The following is a 22348-nucleotide window of genomic DNA, read 5'->3' as shown; positions in this document are numbered from 1 at the left end:
CTAGGATGGAATGCCATATTAGGTTGCAGTATTCCTGAAGTTGTTGCCTCTTACTGGAACTATCGGTTGACTTGGAACCAAAAGAGAAAATGCTGGAAAATCTCAGCAGGTCTGGCAGCATCTGTAAGGAGGCAAAAGAGCTGACGTTTCAAGTCCAGCTGACTCTTTAATCTGGACTCAAAATGTCAGCTCTTTTTTCTCCTTACAGATGCTGCCAGACTTGCTGAGATTTTTTAGCATTTTCTCTTTGGGTTTCAGATTCCAGCATCCGCAGTAATTTGCTTTCATCCAGTGGTTGACTTGGAATGTTTGGATTATCAAAGCAATAAGACTGCATTAGGACGCCACTCTTCCTTCTAAGGATAATAACCACAGCATTAGACTGTTGTTAATATAGCACCTTAAAATATCACCTTAAACCTAAATATTGGAACGTCCAAAGTAATTGTTGACATTATTCCACAATTATGGATTTTAACAAACCTTCCTATAGATTTTACCACAGGGGTACCTGTTGACCAGTGGATCAATTAACTTTAAAAAAATAGTTATTACTGAAGTTAGACTCTACCTTCAATATGGTGCTGAAGAGAAGCTGAATTAAATTATCTGCCTGTTCAGCTGGATCAGAAAGATCCCAGAAGAAGAGCAGAAAGTTATTTTCAGGTAATTCCTCCCTCGTACAATACTAGCTGGTTAACAAGTAATATTGACTGACAATGAGTCCAGAATTGAGTAAAGTCGTTGCTGTGTTTTCATTTCTAACAAGTGATTGCACTTTAGAAATAATTCATTAATAGTAAAGTGCATTGTGACATAAGGAGCCTTGTGATATAAGGAGGATATGAAAGGAATGCCAATTATTTTCACTGACAACTAAATTGAGCTGAAAATGTTTGGATTGTAAAACTGCCTGAGGTTGGACAGTATATTTATTAATGTGACAGTTATATATTTGTGCAAAAGGCGAGACTGCCTTAGCTTTAAAATGCAATAAAGATTTGACAACTATTATTCAATACAAAGTCACTCTATCATAAACTATACCATTATAAAGTACTGCTTAAATATCTCACAGCAACAGAAGCACACAGTTGCTTAATCCCTAACTGATGGAAAAAAACGCTCAAAATACCTTTGTCATTGATGATTGAAGGTGAAAGAAATGTCAAAAGAATGGCACAGAGCTATTGTGTTATCAATAATGTTTTGACGGACAAATGTGGCATTATATAAATAGCAAACTACACACTGGGATTAGGAAGGTTAAAGCAATCAAATTTTGTTTTTGAATAAATATAAATAGAAGATGCTCAGTCAGAAACGACATGGAAAGTCAGGTGTGAGGCCAGTGTGCTATGTAACCTGGCTCTCATTTGTTCTCTGTGTGTTCTGTTACTAGCATGGTTAATGGAAGACACATTGCTTAACTGGCTATTTTTAGTTGCTAGAAACAGCTGAAGAACCTGCATGACTTTGAACCTCAATCAAATGCTGAGATCTACTTCCCAGCTGTCACTTAATTTATATGTAATAAGAGCATTTGGAAACACAGAACAATGTTCAATGTTGATTAAGGACACTCAGGGTCTGAGATACTCTTGCATGGCAGGGATGGGCCAATCGTTCCCTTCTGTACATCAGCAACAAAAGTGTTTTGTTACAATATGAATAGAGGTACCAAATTTTGAAAGCTGCAAAAGAAATGAACTGAGAAGCATCGAGGGAGCAGCTTAAAGAGTGGCAGAAAGATTGATTCATCGTAAAGAATTAGCTCTATCTGTAGGGTTTTGAGGATCGTAGGCTGATTGAGTTAAACAATGCAACCTGTGAATGTGAAGTCAGGAATAGCTTTCAGTACATATCCCATTAAGGTCACATTCAATTTGGTTCCAAATTCTCATTAAAAAGAAACCCGCAGCTTCTTAACCCAGATTCTCTCTCCTCTGCCAAATAAAAAAAAAGCCACCATGTCATCTTGCATATCTACACCCTTGCCTCATTCAGTATAGCTTTGTACTAGGATAAAATAGGTCAAAATAAACAGTAAATGGCTAAACTAAGAAATCAGAGCCAAGTTATTTTTGCGCTTAATTTCACATTTGTTCGTAAGTTCATAAGATATAAGAGCAGAATTAGGCCGTTCGATCACGGCTGATATGCTCCTCATCCCCATTGTCCTGCCTTCTCCCCTAACCCTTCAACCCATTACCAATTAAAAATCTGTCTAACTTCTCCTCAAATTTACTCACTGTCCCAGCATCCATCACACTTTGGGTAGTGAATTCCACAGATTCACAACCCTTTGGGAGAACTCTGTTTTAAATTTGCTACCCCTTATCCTAAGACTATGACCTCTCGTCCTAGAATGCCCCACCAGAGCAAGTATCTGCTCCACATCTACTTTATCCATGCCTTTTATCATCTTATATACCTCAATTTGATCTCCCCTCATTCTTCTAAATTCCAGAGAGTATAGGCTTAAACTGTTCAATCTCTCTTCATACGACAAATCCCTCATCTCTGGAATCAATCCAGTGAACCTCCTCTGAACTGCCTCCAATTCTACTAAATCTTTCCTCAAATAAGGGGACCAAAACTGTGCACAATACTCCAGGTAACTTGTGCACTTGTGTACTGTGGTATAGACACTTGAAAGTATGGAGAGTTAAAACTAACAGAGCTTTATTTACAAAGTGTGTTCACTACAGATTGCTTCATCACTCTGGAAGTATCCTGACCTGTGACATCTTTCCCGGTGACGATATGCATTATTAAGCTTCAATAGAGATGCATAACATTACCTCCCCCTTTTAAATTGAACATTCCCAACAATTTCAAACCATGTAACATGAACAATAATCGATAAGTCAGATAGTTTGGAGGTCATCGCTCACAGAACGGTCTACGGCAAACACCTGCCATCTTCTTTGCACTGGTTGTAACCATTGTCAATTGACGATGGTCCATCAACAGTGTGAACTTTCTTCCGTGCAGGAATTGATGGAATCTCTTTACTCCTAAAATAATCCTGAAGGCCTCCCTTTCGATTTGTGTGTAGTTACTTTCAGCTTTTCTCAATGTTCAAGACACAAAGACAATGAGCAGGATTTTACAGCCTCGCTTATCCAAAAACCTTGGAATCCCGCCCAAGGTCAATGGACCTTTCCATGGCTCCCCCTTCAGCCCCCCCCCCCCCCCCCCCCCCCCCCCCCGCCCACTCCGATTCCTGTGGTGGGCGGGATGGTAAAATTCCAGCCAATGGGTCTTTCTTCACTCAATGGTATGAAGTGGGAGACTACTACTCCAACACCATAAGGGGATGTGTCCCCTATGCCCTCGAGGGGAATCTAAAACTAGAGGGCATAGGTTTAAGGTGAGAGGGGAGAGATACAAAAGGGTGCAAAGGGGCAGTTTGTTCACACAGAGGGTGGTGTGTGTCTAGAACGAGCTGACAGAGGTAGGAGTAGAGGCGGGTGCAATTTTGTCTTTTGAAAAGCAACTTAGACAGTTGCATGAGTATTGGCATAGAGGGATATGGGCCATATGTGGGCAATTGTAACTAGCTTAATGGTAAAAACTGGGCGGCATGGACAAGTTGGGCTGAAGGGCCTGTTTCCATGCTGTAAACCTCTATGACACCAACTGTTGGAGTAGGGTAGGATCAAAATGTGTAAAGGCTTCAGATTTGAACAGTGCCTCCTTGGCTCGCATGCAAGCATTATTGAATTGATCCGACCACTTCCACTTCTTGTTTTGGCCCAAAAGGTTATGCAATAGGTTTAAAATAGTTGCTAAATTTGAAACAAATTTTCCGTAGTCATTAAATAATCCTAGGAATGATCGCAACTGGTTAATAATCTGAGGTGCATGTGATAGCCTTCACTTTAAAGGAGATTTGTAAAGGTCCATGGCATCAATCACATGTCCCAAATCCTACTAACTGTCCTGGTTTGAGACAATTCACACCTCTTTAACCTGTGGTTATCCCTCTCTCCACTCGCACTGTCTGTACCTGCAAAGACTTGACTACCTGTAAAAACTCACATTCCAACCATTATCTTCAATTGTATCTTTCCCTACATATGCCGTGTTTGTGAAACCTACCTCTCCACTCACCTGATTAAGGGGCAGCGCTCCGAAAGCTCGTGATTCCAAATAAACTTGTTGGACTTTAACTCGGTGTTGAGAGACTTCTTACTGTGCCCACCCCAGTCCAACGCTGGCACCTCCACATCATGTCCTAAATACTCAATGGAAGACTGGAAGAACTCACACTCGCCCTTGCGGACTCTCAGTCCATAGTCTTCCAATCTCTGAAGAGTGGCATCCAAATTCTGAAGATGTTCCTCTTGATCTCTTCCAGTGACTAGGATGTCACCCAGAAAGCACTGGACTCTACTCAGGATCTGATCCAGTGCTGCTTAAAACAATGCCAGAGCTGATGTGATTCCAAATGGCAATCTTTGGTACCAAAACAAACCTTTGTGTCACAATTGTCAGACGTTCCTGTGACTTCTGGCCTACATTCATCTCTAAGTATGCCTGGCTCAGGTCAATTTTGCTAAAATGTTCGCCTCCTTTTTTAAAAAAAAATCTTCACCAGTCATTCCAAGTCCACCTCCACTTCGACCTGATAGCATACACTACTGACATTGCCCCAAGCATTTTGCTTGGCTTCCTCCCTTAATCTTCAATTTAACTGTGATGTCTTTTTGATACTCCCCGGTTCTCCATCAAACACACTCATGTGTTTCTTTAGAATTTTCGTGAGGCCTGATTCTCTATTAGTCATCATATCAACTTCGGCCCAGTTCAGTCGAATCTTTTCTAACCATACTCGACCCATCAATGCGAGTTAATTGTCCTTCGCTACATGTATAGACAAATCTGCTGTTTGCTCATTAAGTTGCACAACTACCTCAATGCAGCCCTTCAGTGGAAGCACTTCACCAGTGTATGTCTTCAACACTATTATGAAGCCTTTAAGAGAGAGAATATGCCAAAATCTTTCCTTATATACAATCTCTCTGGCACCAGCAAGACTGCTGCCCCAGTGTCGACTCCCATCCTTACTGGCTGTCCATCCAACAATGGAGTGACCCAGCATCGATCTGTGGCACCAGCAATGGCTTGCACATTCAGTGATAATTCACCCTCAGACAGAGTCACTTCATTTCTCTCAACCCTTTTGCACAGCATAAAACTCTTTTAGTCTCTTTTTACGCTGCTTTTGTTCTTATTTTTTTTACTCATAGCTTGATTTTTCTTCCAGAAGGCATGCTCTGTATGACCTTTTTTCCACAACTTCTACATCTTTGCACCAGCAAAGGGCGGCACGATGGCACAATGGTTAGCACTGCTGCCTCACAGCACCCGGGACCTGGGTTCAATTCCGGCCTCGGGTGACTGTCTGTGTGACGTTTTCACATTCCTACCCCGTGCCTGCGTGGGTTTCTTCCGAGTGCTCCGGTTTCCTCTCACACTCCAAAGATGTGTGGGTTAGAGGACATTGGCCATGCTAAATTGCCCCTTAGTGTCAGGAGGATTAGCATGGTAAACATGTGGTGTTACGGGGGTAAGGCCCATGTGGGATTGTTGTCGGGCCAGGCTCGATGGGCTGAATGGCCTCCTTCTGCACTGTAGAGATTCTATGATGCATTCTGCAGCTGATTCCCCTGGCTTCGTATATCCATGGAATGTGCGAGTTTTGAAATTCTTAAGTGTTGATTCAGCTGACATTTTGTGTATCCGAGCATTCAAACTCAGTTGCTGAGCTTCTTCGGCAGCCAGCTACATTGAAACAACAATTTCCATGGCCTTTTTCAAAGTAAGGTTACTCTCGGTTAGCAACCGCTTCTGTAATGCTTCACTTCGCAGACCACAGACTAATCGGTCCCAAATTGTATCATTCAGCACATCACTACATTCACAATACTCTAATACAGCCACAAGTTGTGCAACTGATTCCCTTTCACCCTGATGTTTCTTGTGGAATATAAAGTGCTGTGCAGTCACCAAATGCTTTGGCGAATAGAGTGCTTGCAGAATCCTCACAATTTGATCATATGTTTTAGTGCCTAGCTTTTCCGGTTGCACTAAACTTCTGAGCAGCTTGAATGTTTTTCCTCACCCCATCACACTCAGGAAGGTGGACACCCGAATATTTTTTGCTATTTTGTTTGCCTGTGCAAAATAGTCAAAACGCTTAATAAAGGAGCCCCATTGCCCCACATTTACCTCGAAGGGTCCCACAGTGCTGTAAACTCCCGCCATTATTCTCCGCAGGAAGATTCCCTGTAGGCACATTTTGCAACGTGTCTTCAGTAGCCATTTTGCTTTTCCCGTTTAAATAAAGTGACAATCCTAGCTTTTTTTAAACAGTCCCCACTCTATAATTGCTCTGTAGAAGATCGTTACTCAGTTATGCTCTTGATTTCTAGAGCATAAAAGCATAGAAATCCTACAGTGCAGAAGGAGGCCATTCAACCCATCGAGCCTGCACCGACCACAATCCCACCCAGACCCTTTTCCCACAACCCCACGTATTTGAAAGTAAAGTTTAAAGTTTATTTATTAGTCACAAGTAGGCTTACATTAACACTGCAATGAAGTTGTTGTGAAAATCCCCTTGTCGCCTCTCTCCGGTGCCTGTGCAGGTACACTGAGGGAGAATTTAGCATGGCCCATGCACCTAACCAGCATGTCTTTAATCCCTCTAACCTACCCATCCCGGGACACTAAGGGGCAATTTAGCACGGCCAATCAACCTAACCCGCACACCTTTGGACTGTGAGAGGAAACCGGAGCACCCGGAGGAAACCCACACGGACACGGGGAGAATGTGAGAACTCCACCCAGACAGTAACCCAAGCTGGGAATCGAACCCAGGTCCCTGGAGCAGCAGTGCTAACCATTGTCCCACTGCGAGAGCTTTTCTTCTGAGTCTTTTCTGACTTTCCATTAATTTTTTCTCTCTCTGGGCGGCTAGCAAGCACCATTCAATGTCCTTGCGTCCAGTTCCTGTGTTGTGTATCGTGGTGTAGACACTCGGAAGCACAGACGGTTAAAACTAACAAGAATTTTATTTACAAGTGTGTTCAGTACAGGCTGTTCCTTTTAGTCTGACATTTTCCCACGGAAGCGACCTGGGGCGTCACTTCCAATGATGTGCGTACACTGAGACACAATACATAACACATTGTTGTAAATCACTGTCATGCTGGAAGGTGCACGTTCATTTTAACTAATTTTCTTAGCTCTCAGGCTATAAATAGCTGTTCATTGATCAATAATAATCATTTCTCCGCACAGGTATCGGACCTTTTATAAACCTAAATATAAAATTGGATACAAGACCGTGACAGAGTTAGAATGGAGATGTTGTCCAGGATATTCTGGTGATGCATGCCAGGAAGGTCCCACGGGATTGCCAGAACTTGTGCCATCGCACCCTGGAGCCAGGAAAGGTTATTATGGTAAGTTTTAATTTCATTCAGGGATTTTTTTTATAGTCTATTTTCTGTTACATGGAGGTATAGAATACTCTACTAGCTGTGTTAGAAGCCTGAGGCTAGTCGAAATTGTAAGGCACTGGAGTCATCTGATCTTTCCTGACTTGGACTTTAACATATATTTTGTTAATCTGCAATAAGTTTAAAACAAGACAATCAAGTGAGGTTGGGTTCCTCAATTCATCATCTGCTACGTCTTCCTTGTTAATCTGAATGCTGTTGGATTCTCTTTACCATTAGCTCCTCAGTGCTGTATAAATCTACAGTCATAGAATCATAGAATCCTACAGTGCAGAAGGAGGCCATTCGACCCATCGAGTCTGCACCGACCACAATCCCACCCAGGCCCTCTCCCCATAACCCCGTGCATTTACCCTAGCTAGTTCCCCTGACACTAAGGGACAATTTAGCATGGCCAATCCACCTAACCCACACATTTTGGACTGTAGGAGGAAACCGGAGTGCCTGGAGGAAACCCACGCAGACACGGGGAGAATGTGCAAACTCCACACAGACAGTGACCCGAGCCGGGAATCGAACCTGGGTCCCTGGTGCTGTAAGGCAGCAGTGCTAACCACTGTGCCAGTCAGAACTGTAAGGTTTGTAGATCTAGTATTTACAATGTGATATGTACAAATTTAATGAGAACATTTGGAATCATAGAATCCCTACAGTGCAGAAGGAGGCCATTCGTCCCATCAAGTCTGCAACGACCACAATCCCACCCAGGCCCTATCCCTGTAACCCCACCTATTTACCCCGCCAATGCCCCTGACATGAAGGGGCAATTTAGCATGGCCAACCAACCTAACCCGCACATCTTTGTTTAAACATTGATCTGGAATTTAAAGTTTATCTATTAGTGTCACAACTAGGCTTACATTAACACTGCAATGAAGTTACTGTGAAAATCCCCTAGTCGCCACACTCTGGCACATGTTCGAGTACACTGAGGGAGAATTTAGCATAGCCAATGCACCTAACCAGCACGTCTTTCGGAGTGTGGGAGGAAACTGGAGCACCCGGAGGAAATCCACGCAGACATGGGGAGAACGTGCGGATTCCGCACAGACAGTGACCCAAGCCAGGAATCAAACCCTAGAACCCTGGCGCTGTGAGGGAGCAGTGCTAACCACTGTGCCGCCATTGGGTGGGATTTTTCTACAGTGGGATGGATTGTCCAGTCCCCGGCAGAAGAGGGTGCAAACAACAGGAAACCCCATTGATAGCGGTGGGGCTGGAAGATTCCACCACTGACCAATGACAGGCCGCCTCCGCTACCGCAAAAACACGCCATGGGGTAGGGCAACAAATCCCACCCCCTGGTGTCACAATACTAAAATTTGCTTATCCAGAGAATCTCATTTAGAATACGTTCGAAAGTTAAGTACAGAGAGCAGCATTAATGGGCTTGAAGAAAATGTGTCACTTAAGTCAATTCTTTCTTTAGGTCCATCTTCATGCATGAAAATTAAAGTTTGTCCTCACCAAACCACTTTTTATGTTGCTTATGAATGTCAATGAACATGTTTAAGAAAACGTAATCATGAAACCGTCAGTTTTTCATGTAACTCATTTTTCGACTGTAAAAATGCATTCAAACATACATTCGTCCTCATTCAAACAAATTGATTTTTAAAAATTGATTAAAAGAAACACGACTGAATTTTACTGTGCCTAAACTTTTAAGGGGTAATTTTACAGCCTGTTTGTAAGGGGCGTATGTTCAGGAAACTTGGATTCTTCCACCTTTTGCATGATGAGGTGAAACAGCATTATTGAACAAGAGGGGTTTTGCTGATTTCAATCAGCATTATAAAAATCATGGAAACCCTACAGTGCAGAAGGAGGCCATTCGGCCCATCGAGTCTGCGCCGACAACAATCCCACCTCGGCCTTATTCCCGTAACCCCACATATTTAACCCACTAATCCCTCTAACCTACACATCCCGAGACACTAAGGGGCAATTTAGCATGGCCAATTCACCTAACCTGCACATCTTCAGACTGCGGGAGGAAACCGGAGCACCCGGAGGAAACCTCCGCAGGCAACATGCAGACTCCACACAGACAGCGACACAACCCGGGAATCGAACCCAGGTCCCTGGCACTGTGAGGCAGTAGTGCTAACCACTGTGCCACCGTGCCACCCATTATGCCGTATTTGTGCTGTAAATTTTTATGTAAATATTAAGGAAATTCTAGGCTATTAAGTCAGAAACTCGGCATATTTACAAAGAAATGCAATAAGATAAAAAGCTGGGGCAATTCTGCTTTCTTTGGATAAAACATGAATAAAGAATAGATGTGCTTGACTGTTCATCGATGTATCCCAGGCTTTACAGTTTTCCCCTTAAAACTCCAGAGGGAGGAACGGTCTGGTACCATTTGATCGTTGATGCGTAACAACTTAAATGCATTTAGGAAGCAAGAAGGAAGATTTGCGGGATTAAGTCGTTCTTGGACATTCTAGGGAGGTTGTTTCCACTGGAGGGTGAAACTAGAACTAGGGGGCATGGCCTCAAAATAAAGGGACGCAGATTTAGGACTGAGTTGAGAAGGAACTTCTTCACCCAAAGGGTTGTGAATCTGTGGAATTCCCTGCCCAGTGAAGCAGTTGAGGCTAGCTCAATGTTTTTAAGGCAAAGGTAGATGGATTTTTGAACAGTAAAGGAATTAAGGGCTATGGGGAGCGGGTGGGTAAGTGGAGCTGAGTCCACAAAAAGATCAGCCATGATCTTATTGAATGGTGAAGCAGCCTCAAGGGGCCAGATGGCCTACTCCTGCTCCTAGTTATTATGTTCTTAAGCAAAATCGCCAATAGCAAATTGGCAGACCATTTTACATATTTCCATTGATTTTGGAAAGCAAACTAAACTGATAGCATCTGAAACTGGCACTCATGCATTTTACACCAAAACCCAAGAGTAATTTTACCCCCAGGGTAAAACTTTTCACCGTTACACGTTTTATAGAAAATTGTTTTTACGTAGACATGGTAATATTGGGGCTCTAACCATCACAAAAACATGAAGCAATGCTCACAAGCCACCCAAAAGTTCAAAGTTTATTAGTGTCACAAGTAGGCTTACATTAACACTGCAATGAAGTTACTGTGAAAATCCCCTGGTCGCCACACTCTGGCGCCTGTTCGGATACACTGAGAGAGAATTTAGCATGGCCAATGCACCTAACCAGCACGTCTTTCGGACTGTGGGAGGAAACGGGAGCAACAGGTGGAAACCCACCCATACGCAGGGAGAACATGCAGACTCTGCACAGTGACCTAAGCCAGGAATATAAACCCGGGTCCCTGGCGCTGTGAGGCAGCAGTGCTAACCACTGTGCCACCAGGTAAATCACTGATATTCCTCTGAAGGCAACATGTGTAAACTCATTTGTGGGAGAATCTTTCCTGCAATAACAACAATTCCGTTGCCAGATTATCTGACTCCATGGTTTGATTTCCACTTCCAAATAAATGAGCAGGAGCAAAAGCTCTGATGTCAGATTATAAATTAAGAATGTAACTCTGATGTTCTCCATTGCTGGGTAAGGTGTTGCTATGAATATTTAAACAGTTATGCAAAACATATGCTCTTTAATTTCAGTCCATCATTATAAAAGTTCCTAACTCATTCACTGTCTTATCCTAGAGTATTAAACATAAATAAAGTAATGATATCATTCTTTATTGTCAAGAATATTAAGGAAGGGATTATGGATTGGTGTTGGTGGCGGTGTCAAGTTGGGTGGGGGAGGTGGGCAGTGAACGGTGAGGAAGGACATGGTGTTTCTGACTTGGAGTGTGAAAGTGTATAGGTCATTCGACAAGACACAAGTCAGGGTGTGATGGAATACTCTCCACTTGCCTGGATGAGTGCAGCTCCAAGAGCACTCAAAAGGTTTGACACCAACCAGGACAAAGCAGCCTGCTTGATTGTTACCCCTTCTACGAATATTCACTCCCTCCACCACCTATCTATAAGATGGGCTGCAGGAACTCACCCAGGCTCCTTAGAAAGCACCTTTCAAACCCACGACTACCACCATCTAGAAAGACAAGAGCAGCAGATACCTGGGAACACCACCGCCTGGAAGTTCCCCTCCAAGTCACTCAACATCCTGACTTGGAAATATATCACTGTTGGTTCACTATAGCCATGTCTAAATCCTGGAGCACTCTCCCTAACAGCACTGTGGGTGTGTCTACACCACACGGACTGCAGTAGTTCAAGAAGGCAGCTCACCACCTTCTCAAGGGCAATTAGGGATCAGCAATAAATGCTGGCCCAGCCAGTGCAGTCCACATTTCATGATAATATTGATTGACCTTAGGATATATTTGGATCCCTTCTTGGCTGAAAAGTGGCCTTAAAAGGATAGGCCAAGTTAGCAACTCATCATAATTGTCCTTCAGGTCACTTGTGAGTAGTAACAGCTTAATACTTCATTTATGTCGCTTAGCTTGGCTTAGGCTCCGAGCCTTTGTGGAACATAGCATTTAAACCACAGAGTCTTCTATTGATAACTATACAGAGCTAATATTAAATAGCACTACAATGATTTAAGATTTTTATCTCAACTTGTATTTAGAGTCATAGAGACACAGAGGTTTACAACATGGAAACAGGCCCTTCGGCTCAACTTGTCCATGCCGCCACTTTTTTTAACCCCTAAGCTAGCCCCAATTGCCCGTGTTTGGCCCATATCCCTCCATACCCATCTTACCCATGTAACTGTCTAAATACTTTTCAAAAGACAATTATACCCACCTCTACTACTGCCTCAAGCAGCCCAGTCCAGACACTCACCACCCTCTGTGTGAAAAAATTGCCCCTCTGGACCCTTTTGTATCTCTCCCCTCTTTCCTTAAATTTATGCCCTCTAGTTTTATACTCCCCTACCTTTGGGAAAAGATATTGACTAGCTGATCTATGCCCCTCATTATTTAATAGACCACTATAAGATTATATAGACCTCTATATATTTAATTTGTATAATGCACTAATCTGCTAATTTTCCCCCTTCCTAGGTCCCAAAGCTCCGGATATCTATGGAGAACGTATAGACCGTTTGGAAGATGAAATGCGACGTTTCTCCCAATCGTTTGAGAGACTCCAATCCATGGTGAGTGGGATCAGTGACACTCTCAGGCTATCAATTCAGGAAGACACCAATAAAATGATTGTGTCGTTGCTGAATGATCTAAAATACCCAGATTCCATAGTAGGCTTTGGGCATATAACCAGTGGCCTGGAAAACTTGAGTAAACCAGCAATGGGAGACTTGGTGGCCAAAGTGACGGAGGTCAAGGATGTCCTGAAAACAAAGAGTGATCTGCTTGACGAAGTTCATGGGATGGTAATTGGCCATGATGGCCAGATCAGGCAACTTCTGGAAGCCAACAGGCCCCCTCCACCTTTAGCAACTGTGGATTTCCTTGATAGCTACATAGATGACAAGCTAACCAAGTTCAGAGCTGACCTACTGGATGGTTTTGAAAACAAATTCACCGATGTAGAAACTGTCTGCGATTATAAAGTAAAGTTGGTCCAACAACAGTGTGAGGAACAGAAGGGAATAAATCAAAGATTTGAAGGAATGATAGATGGGAAAGAATCTGACCTAAAGAAGGAGATTAACAACCTACAAACCCAAATTGATGGATTGGCTGTCACTGAAAATTGCTGTGACACTGTTAAATACCTATCAGAAAAAGTAAATGCTCTGGAACGGAACCTGCAAGAAATCTCTGACTATCAAATGTCATTGACGACCCGGTTTGAGAGTGAGCTGCCGCAGTTCTCCAGCATTCACGTGGAAAATGTCTACGATAGTAGGCTGGACGACATTGAGGCTAAAATCAATGCCACGGAGAGGAACATAGAGGAAAACTGTCTGTCCATAGAGAACAACATGAAGGGACATCTTGGGACTGAGCTGGATGGCATGAAGACTCTCCTGCACGATAAGCTGAAGGACATCGAAGGTCGTGTCACCATTATCGTGGAGGAGTTGAGCAATGTGTCTGTACCCGCCAACCTTGAAGGAGAGGTAATCCCCATGCTGGAAACGGAGATTGCCACAATTAAAACGAAAACCAATCAAGGCCTAGATAATTTGGAAGGGAGACTGGTGGCTCTGGAGAATCTGTGTACTGTTGGTTGTACCTCAGTTATCAGTGACATTGAAACTCTGAGAACAGATATTGATGATTGCCAGAAAAACTGCCAAGATATTGTGACAAAGCTGAATAAGAACTCTGGCCTGCTCAATAAACTTAACTACTCTATGTTTGAAATAAATAGAAAGATTAAAGAGGAAGAAGAATCCAGCGCAGTGCAGGGAGAAATCACCTTACTGAAGATCAACATCAACGCTGTTAACAGAACACTGAAAGGGATCAAAGATTCTGTCAGCAAATATGCTGATGACTTTGCATTTGCCAATACAACTTGGGACGAACACGAGCGTAAAATGACGGATGAAGTCCATCTGATCCAACAGATAGTGAACAGCCAAGGTTCCCAACTCATGTTTAACGGCAAGCGTGTACATGAGCTCAAAGGAGATCTGGAACGAATTAACCACCGGATAATGTCGGATCTCCACAACTGCAAGCACAATGCCCGAGATATCCAGAAGGAAGTGTTGCAAGTTGACAGGCGGGTAGCTGAGATGGAGAGTGTGTGCAGCAAACTGAGTGCAGTGTTAAGCAGCCTGGATTATATCAAGGATGGTTTGGATAATCATGCCGGCGATCTGTGGAATTACTTGGACCAAATGAACGGAACCCTGGTGGTACACAGCCAAGACATCACTGGTCTGAAAGATTCAGTCCGCGAGTGTTATGCCAGAATAACAGGCACTGGGCACTGGACATTTGACGGTAAGCGTCAAACATGCCGTACCTTCACTACAACTTTACAAATAGAATGTAAAATAGCCAATTCGAAAATCTAATGAGTACCTTTTTTTTGTTGTTGTCTTCATTATGACGTAAGTGTACACAGTACATGAAAAAGCACTGAGAGACAATTATTCATCACACACCAAATTCATTCAACAAGTCAGTTCCAAAGCAGGAATCTAGAGAAAATGGTTGAGACACATCATAAACCACAAATTCAGTTTATTTGATCATCAATTGAATCCTATAATTAGACTCCTACCTTTTACATCAATTTCCTAGGATTTGGTTTCAAGTATAATACAATTTACATTGAGAACACAGGGGCAGCACAGTGGTTAGCACTGCTGCCTCCCAGTGCTAGGGACCCGGGTTTGATTCCCAGCTTGGGCCACTATCTGTGTGGAGTCTGCACATTCTCCCTGTGTCTGCGTGGGTTTCTTTTGGGTGCTCTAGTTTCCTCCCACAGTCTGAAAGACGGGCTGGTTAGGTTGAATGGGCATGCTAAATTGCCACTTATTGTCAAGGGGACGAGTAGGCTGAATACTTGGGGAGAGGGCCTAGGTGAGATTGTGGTCGGTGCAGACTCGATGGGCCCGAATGGCGTCCTTCTGAACTGTAGGGATGCTATGAACACAATCATCACTTTTTCTAAGAAGTTGAGCTGAGGTTGGGAGAGTGTGTGACGAACGAGATTTCGCCCTCTGTGAGAGTCTAGAACTAAGGGTCGTAGTCTCAGAAGAAGGGTTGGCCATTTAGAACTGAGATGATGAGACATTTCTGCACTCCAACTGTGCTGGATCTTTGGAATTCTGTAGCCTCGAGGACTGTGGATGCTCAGTTTTCGAGTATATCCATGATATCCATGGTTGAGATGAGTATATTTTTGAGTATATCCATGATTGAGATGGTTAGAATTTTGGGTTCAAGGACATAAGGAGAGGACCAGAAAGTGGAGTTGAGATAGAAGATCAGCCATGATTTTGTTTGATGGCAGAGCAAGCTTCAAGGGCCATATTGCTTAATTTTGTTTCTATTTCTTGTGAATGCCCCTATGAAAAAGACATTGTGCAACCCTTATCATGGAGTGTTATTTTAAAGGTAAATTTTCATTTCAAGTTTAGCATTGGTGTGAGCCAGTTTAATCTTGTGCTAAATTTGTGTCATGTAGATGAGGTTTGAGTCAAAAATTAGCACTAAAGCAAAATAGAAACATAGGAATTAGGAGCGAGAGTGGGCAATTCAGCCCTTCGAGCCTGCTTCTTAGTTTATAAAGTTTATTTATTAGTCACAAGTAGGCTTACATTAACACTGCAATGAAGTTACTGTGAAAATCTCCAAGTCACCACACTCCGGCACCTGAGGGAGAATTTAGCATGGCCAATCCACCTGACCAGCACATTTTTCAGACTGTGGGAAGAAACTGGAGCACCCAGAGGAAACCCACACAGACACGTGGAGAATGTGCAGACTCCACACAGACAGTGACCCAAGCCGGCAATTGAACCCAAGTCCCTGGAGCTGTGAGGCAGCAGTGCTAACCACTGTGCCACCGTGCCACCCGTGCTCCACCATTCCATTTGATCATGGCTGATCTCCACCTCATCCTAACTCCACTTCCCAAAGTGAGAGCTCCTAGGGTGAGGTTCCCTTCCCCTGCACTTATTTTATTAGTTCATACTTGAGGCATCGGTTTGGATTGTCATGTAAAATTTTCCTGACGGTAAAATTGCTTGTCACATAAAATTAACCATTCTTATTTGGATGACTAAACTGAATCAGAGAGGGAAAATAATCATAATTCAGTGGCATTGCCTAATGAAATTGTATTTTTATAATACTATGGCTACAAGAGCAGGTCAGAGGCTGGGAATTCTGTAGAGAGTAACTTACCTCCTGGTTCCTCAAAGCCTGTCCACCATCTACGAGGCAGAAGTCTGGAGTGTGATGGGATACTCACCTGCAGCTCCAACAACACACAAGAAGCTTGACACCATCCAAAACAAAACCCGCAAGTTCCCCTCCAAGCCACACACAATCCTGACTTGGAACTTATACCCGCCATTCGTTCACTGGCACTGTTTTAAAACCCTGGAACTCTCTCCTTCCCCACTTAGCACTGTGGGTGTACCTACACCACATGGACTGCAGTGGTTCAAGAAGGCAGCTCACCACTATCTTCTTAAAGGCAATTAGGGATGGGCAATAAATTCTGGCTTAGCCAGCAACACCCACATCCGTGAATGAATAAAACAAAGCAACACTTAGCAAATGACAGAAAGTACACGTGATTTCTTTGCTATCATGTATGGTCTTCTACAGGCAAACATGTGATAACTGCCAAATTCACATGTCAACTTAAAACAACATAGAACTGTGGAAGTTTACAGCATAATGTTCAGCCTAACTTGCCTGTATCAGCATTTTGCTAGACCAGTTCTAAACAAATCTTACCGCTCTACTGTCTCTCCGTAGCCCTGCATCTTTGTCTGGTTTAATTGTTTATACACTTTTCCCCAAATAGATGCAAATTGTCTTTGCCTCAACTACTCCCTCAGGTGCATCTAAACAACTCCAGGTGTAACAAATTGCTACAAACTTCTCAATCCTGCTAACATTTGAAATTTATTACTCGGGGTCATTAACTCTCCTCTTCAAAGGTCTTTTAGCCTTCTCTGTTCTGGTGGAAACAGTCCCAGTACCTCAAGTTCAGTCAAAGCCTTCAATATTTAGGAACGAACACACTGGACCCCATTTTACCATTTTGATTCTAAGTGCTGGGTGGACTTGAAACTGGGAGTGTTTCAGATCCGACTTTTAGACCCTTTCTCAGGCGCTCCCAAACACACTTTGCCTGAAAAAATATCAGCGATTCCGAAACGTGCTGCAGAAGCAGGGCTTAACACGCCCGAAATCCTGCAGCTCTGATTGGCACTTCCAACCGCGCATGCGCAGAAAAAAAAATGATAGAATGCTGCTCCCCTGCTACATCGCTCCCGGGCCAGATAATGCCTCCCCATGGCCCCCACAGACATTGTCCCATCCACAATATAACTGACACCCTTATCCCCCCACCCCCTCCCACCACCCAGACCGATTGCGGACACCTCGTCTCTTCCCCCCTCACTGATCACAGGCAGAATGGCAGCAGACCCCCCCTTCCCCCTCCCCCCCACCGATCTCAAGCAGATAGCCGTCGGACCCACCTTTCCATCCCCCCCCCCCCCCCGCCCCCCATCCCACTGATCTCAAGCAGAGAGCCGTCGGATGTTCGGCACTTACCTCCTCACTAACCCTCATTGATGGAGCGCCGGAATTGGACTTATACGGAGCATGTCTGTTTTGCACCGATTCCCGATGGGCGAACGCGGTGGTAAAGGGGGAAGTGCCGGTAAGGTTGAGTATGCAGCCCATCAAGTCAATTAAATGCATGCAAATGTATTTAAATTGTTGTCGCGTCCTTTTCAGGCGCGATCCCGCTCGTGGTTATTTGCGGGCCTTGGCGAAAGGGGAACTGGAGCGGAGGCGGGCGCGGATCACACTATTCGTCTCACGCCCGACTTGACCAAGTTTTCGCACCCGAAAACAGGTGCAACGCGATGGTAAAATCGGGCCCACTATCTCAAAGCATAAAAGCCGCTGTACCTGAGAACAGAGGACCAAGTATTCTTGTGTGTCCATTTGGAACTGTCAATATTACCTTCAGTACAACATGAAGTAATCACTTTCCTAAAACTAATGCAGCTACTGCACAAACCCTCAACATCCCATTACTGAATACTAGATTAAAATTAATCATTTCATATTTTGAACAGTGATTCTGGCTGACTATGAAATTGAACACTAAATTCTTACATTTTATTGTGCTGTAAATGTCAAGGTAACATTTAACTCCTCGTGAACTATTTAAGCACCAACAGGAGACTCTGATTGCCTTAATAACTTAGAAATGTGATTTATTTCACACACACACACAGGAACATTTCTCATTTCTGTTGCAGACATGAATTGACGCAAAATTGGAGGCTCATTTAAGAAATGCTGCACCTCCATATCATCTACTTCAAGCATTTAATTTGATTTTATTATGTAAATGATAGGTTGTAAGTTCGAGAATTACAGCAGTTTCAAAGCTCATGGAATCATAGAAACGCTACAGTGCAGAAGGAGGCCGTTTGGCCCATCAAGTATGCAGGCCCTATCCCCGTAACCCCACGTATTTACCCAATAATCCCCCTAATCGGCACATCTTGGGACGCTAAGGGGCAAATTAGCATGGCCAATCCACCTAACCTGCACATCTTTGGACCGTGGGAAGAAACGGGAGCACCCGGAGGAAACCCACGCAGACACTGGGAGAACTGTGTTGGTTGAAATGTTGGGTTGGAATTGAACCCGGGTCCCTGGTGCTGTGAGCTAGCAGTGCCAACCACTGTCCCACCCAATTACCAACTTCATGTAGTCAACTAACATACAAAACAAGGAGAGTTGAAATCTCCCAACAGTCCCTATTTGTTGCCCTCATTTAGACATCATTGATAATCTGCAGTGTGCTCCAACTACACATTTACATCACACTAGTTCAATTCATTCCCAGTGTTACTTGAATGCCTTTTCATATCATATTTAGATTATCTGCCTATGCTCTAAGAAATGTTAAGATTTTTCTAATTTTATAATGCGGTAACAAGTTAGAACAATCCGTGTAGTATGTTGGGCAACTTCTGTATCTCAGCAGGAAAAAGGGGAAAAAAAGGATTATTGAAATTCACTAGGAAATGAATTATGGAAGACAAAATTGCTCCAACACTTGTGACAGTTCTGCATGTAATAATCTTTGACATGCTATTGGGGAGCAGAAATGCTTCATATTCACCCTCTGGTACGACTGAATACATTGCTTTGTACATTTCTCCTCCAGTCCCACTCCATCCCACCCCCAATCACACCTGCACCCTTATGTTGAATAGGATGTGGTGTAACAATTGCATACCTTGGTACAAAAAAAAGCTTAACAGCATTCAGCAATGGCCCATGTCCATATGCAGCCATCACACCCTGACAAACAAGTCCTCAAAGTTCAAGCAATTGGGTCTTAATTGCACTTGCATTTCTCACTTCATGGGGTTTGAATTTTGAGGGCCATTAAGGGTCTTGTTGATGCCTCATTGATATATGAGTGATCAGGACACCAAGATGTGGTGGATTAGCATCTTAAGGTAATTAATTGGATTATTGGTTTAAATTTTGTACATGATGACCTGAGATGCCATGGTATGGACTTTATAACCTGGAGGATAGAAACTAAAAGCAAGAGTAGGCCATCTGGCCCTTTGAACCAGCTGCAGCATTCATTTTGATCATGGCTGATCATCAAATTAAATATCCTGATTCCCGCTTCCACCGCCCCCCCCCCCCCCCCCCCCTCAAACCACCACCACCACCGTTCCAACTTTTTCTGTTTTTATTTCAGATTTGTTCCATCCATAGTGTCTTGCTTTTATTTATTAGTGTCTGTCACAAGTAGGCTTACATTAACACTGCAATGAAGTTACTGTGAAAATACCCGAGCCGCCTGTTCGGGTACACTAAGGGAGAATTTAGCATGGCCAATGCATCTAACCAGCATGTCTTTTGGACTGTCGGAGGAAACCCACGCAGAGAACGCACAAACCCCACACAATGACCCAAGCTGGGAATGAAACCCGGGTCCGCTGTGAGGCAGCAGTGCTAACCACTACTCATTTTTAACAGGTTGATAGAAACTGAAGTAGGAAAATAATCTTTAATATTCACAAATATTATTCTTAATTAGGCTGCAAAATATTTGTTGATATGGTACTGTACTGACTATTGCTAAGTTTCAGACCTAACCTTGCTATCTGAAGTGGCTTGGTGTATAACCTACAACCTAGAAAGAAGAAAAAAAGCTTCCATTTGAAACAGTTCAAATTCTGGGATTCCTTTGGCAAATGTATTTTCTTCAATTCACACCATCTAAAATAAGCTACAACTTGAGTTATGCCTAATGGCTCCAATAATTGAGCAGTCCTGGGGACACACTGGCCCCATCTGTCAGTTGCTGGCAGAATAAATGCTTCCTTCTCTCATATAAATTGGACAAAGTTACCACCTAGATGCTTAATAAAAGAACATAATAGAGAATTGTTCGACCTGCTTTGTTTCACATTCAAAGGGGAATACTTTCTTGGGAAGGAACATGCAGCATTTATTGATGAAAAGGTTAGATTATTCCACTTTGAGTCTGTGTAAATAAGCTACTCTTTATAGTTCTTCCTTGCTTCATTCAGTTATCTTTGAAACTTGATTCTCTGTTTTTTACTCTCTTTCCTTCATTTCTAAAAATGTATATTTCATTCCTCAGTACTCTCTGCATAAACTGTTAGTCGATCTATTTATATTGAAGAAACAATAAGGTAACATGATGCTTCTGCTAGGCTGAGATTTAGAAATATCCTTTGTGGTCTTGACCACCAATCTTAAAATCCAATCTTTAATAACCATTTAAAATGAATTCCGGATCTCAGATCCCATCTAAATGTGTGTGGCTGCCTGCCCACTTTGTTTCCGCTTTTAATATACCTCAGTGCTGTTTTTCTTCTTTTAGATGACAGCGTACGATGGCTCAGCTATGAGCAATTGAACTTTAATATGCAATTTTTGAAACACCTAATAGCAAATGTAATACTGCAGTTATAAAAACTATCCTCTTGAATCTCTACAGTGCAGAAGGAGGCCATTCAGCCCATCAAGCCTGCACTGACAACACTCACACCCAGACCCTATCCCCGTAACCCTATGTATTTACCCTGCTAGTCCCCTTGACACTAAGTGCGGTATTTTACGACCTCGCCCGGATGAGGCTCGTAAAATCCCACCCAAGGCCAACAGAGAATTCCGTTCTTTGCGCCTCGCTCGCCCCGATTCCGGGGCGGGCGAAACGGTAAAATTCCAGCCTCAGAGACAATTTAGCATGGCCAATCCACCTAACCCACACATCTTTAGACTGTGTGAGGAAATCGGGGTACACAGAGGAAAGCCACGCAGACACGGGGAGAATGTGTAAACTCCACACAAAGTCACCGGAGGTTGGAATTGAACTCGGGTCCCTGGCGCTGTGAGGCAGCAGTGCTAATATTAGATTATTCGTTATTTATGAAGATAGCTAGTAAGTGGATTATTGATTAGGATATATAAAGTTGACTAGTAGGGATGATCAATGAAAGGGCCGAATTCAAAGAAATGTTTTACTGTTATTTTCTTTAATTTGCGTGGCTCAAGAATTTTCAAAGTACCATCAAGTGTGAACTATATGGGTCAGGACCCAGCAAATGGTATCCCTGCTGTAGGAGAAGAAATCAGAGGGAAACCAGCCAGGCTTCCCACTCCCAGTTTAAATCCAGTGCTCCTGCTGGAAACTGCACGTCTGTGGATGTCATGTTAGATTAGGATAAGACCTCAGTCTGATACTCTCCAAGGTCATGTCACAGAGACTCACTCGCCACACTAGAAGGTGGAGATCTTATTAATTATCCAGTAGATATGTATCCCAGCGTGTGTCAGAGCTTTCATAATGTGAAGGGATAGATTGGATCCTATTATGGAATGGAACCAAGGATACCGTGAGCAACATAAACCTTTGAACAACTTTTTCTGATAAACAATGTTCATTTTGAAATTGTTTGAAGTTCATTTTTATTTGTGTTACAGGTAGGCTTACATTAATACTCCTCTGGAATTACTGTGAAAATTCCCTAGTTGCCACACCCCGGCGCCTGTTCGGGTACATTGAGAGAGAATTTAGCATCGCCAATGCACCTAACCAGCACATCTTTCGGACAGTGGGAGGAAATTGGAGCACCCAGAGGAAACCCACGCAGACACGGTGGCACGGTGACA

At 43.3% G+C, this 22348-nt stretch overlaps 1 protein-coding gene across 1 annotated transcript in view; it reads left to right on the top strand.

Moving 5' to 3' along the window:
• Positions 1 to 22348, top strand: part of emilin3b (elastin microfibril interfacer 3b) — a 55966-nt gene that overhangs the window by 8379 nt on the left and 25239 nt on the right. The window contains exons 3-4 of the mRNA XM_078236695.1: positions 7315 to 7478; positions 12551 to 14407. Coding sequence (XP_078092821.1) covers positions 7315 to 7478; positions 12551 to 14407 — 2021 coding nt within the window. The remainder of the gene's footprint in view (positions 1 to 7314; positions 7479 to 12550; positions 14408 to 22348) is intronic.

This window comes from Mustelus asterias, chromosome 20, assembly GCF_964213995.1.
Source record: "Mustelus asterias chromosome 20, sMusAst1.hap1.1, whole genome shotgun sequence".
Lineage (NCBI taxonomy): Eukaryota > Metazoa > Chordata > Chondrichthyes > Carcharhiniformes > Triakidae > Mustelus > Mustelus asterias.
This window is presented reverse-complemented; position numbering and strand designations above follow the sequence as displayed.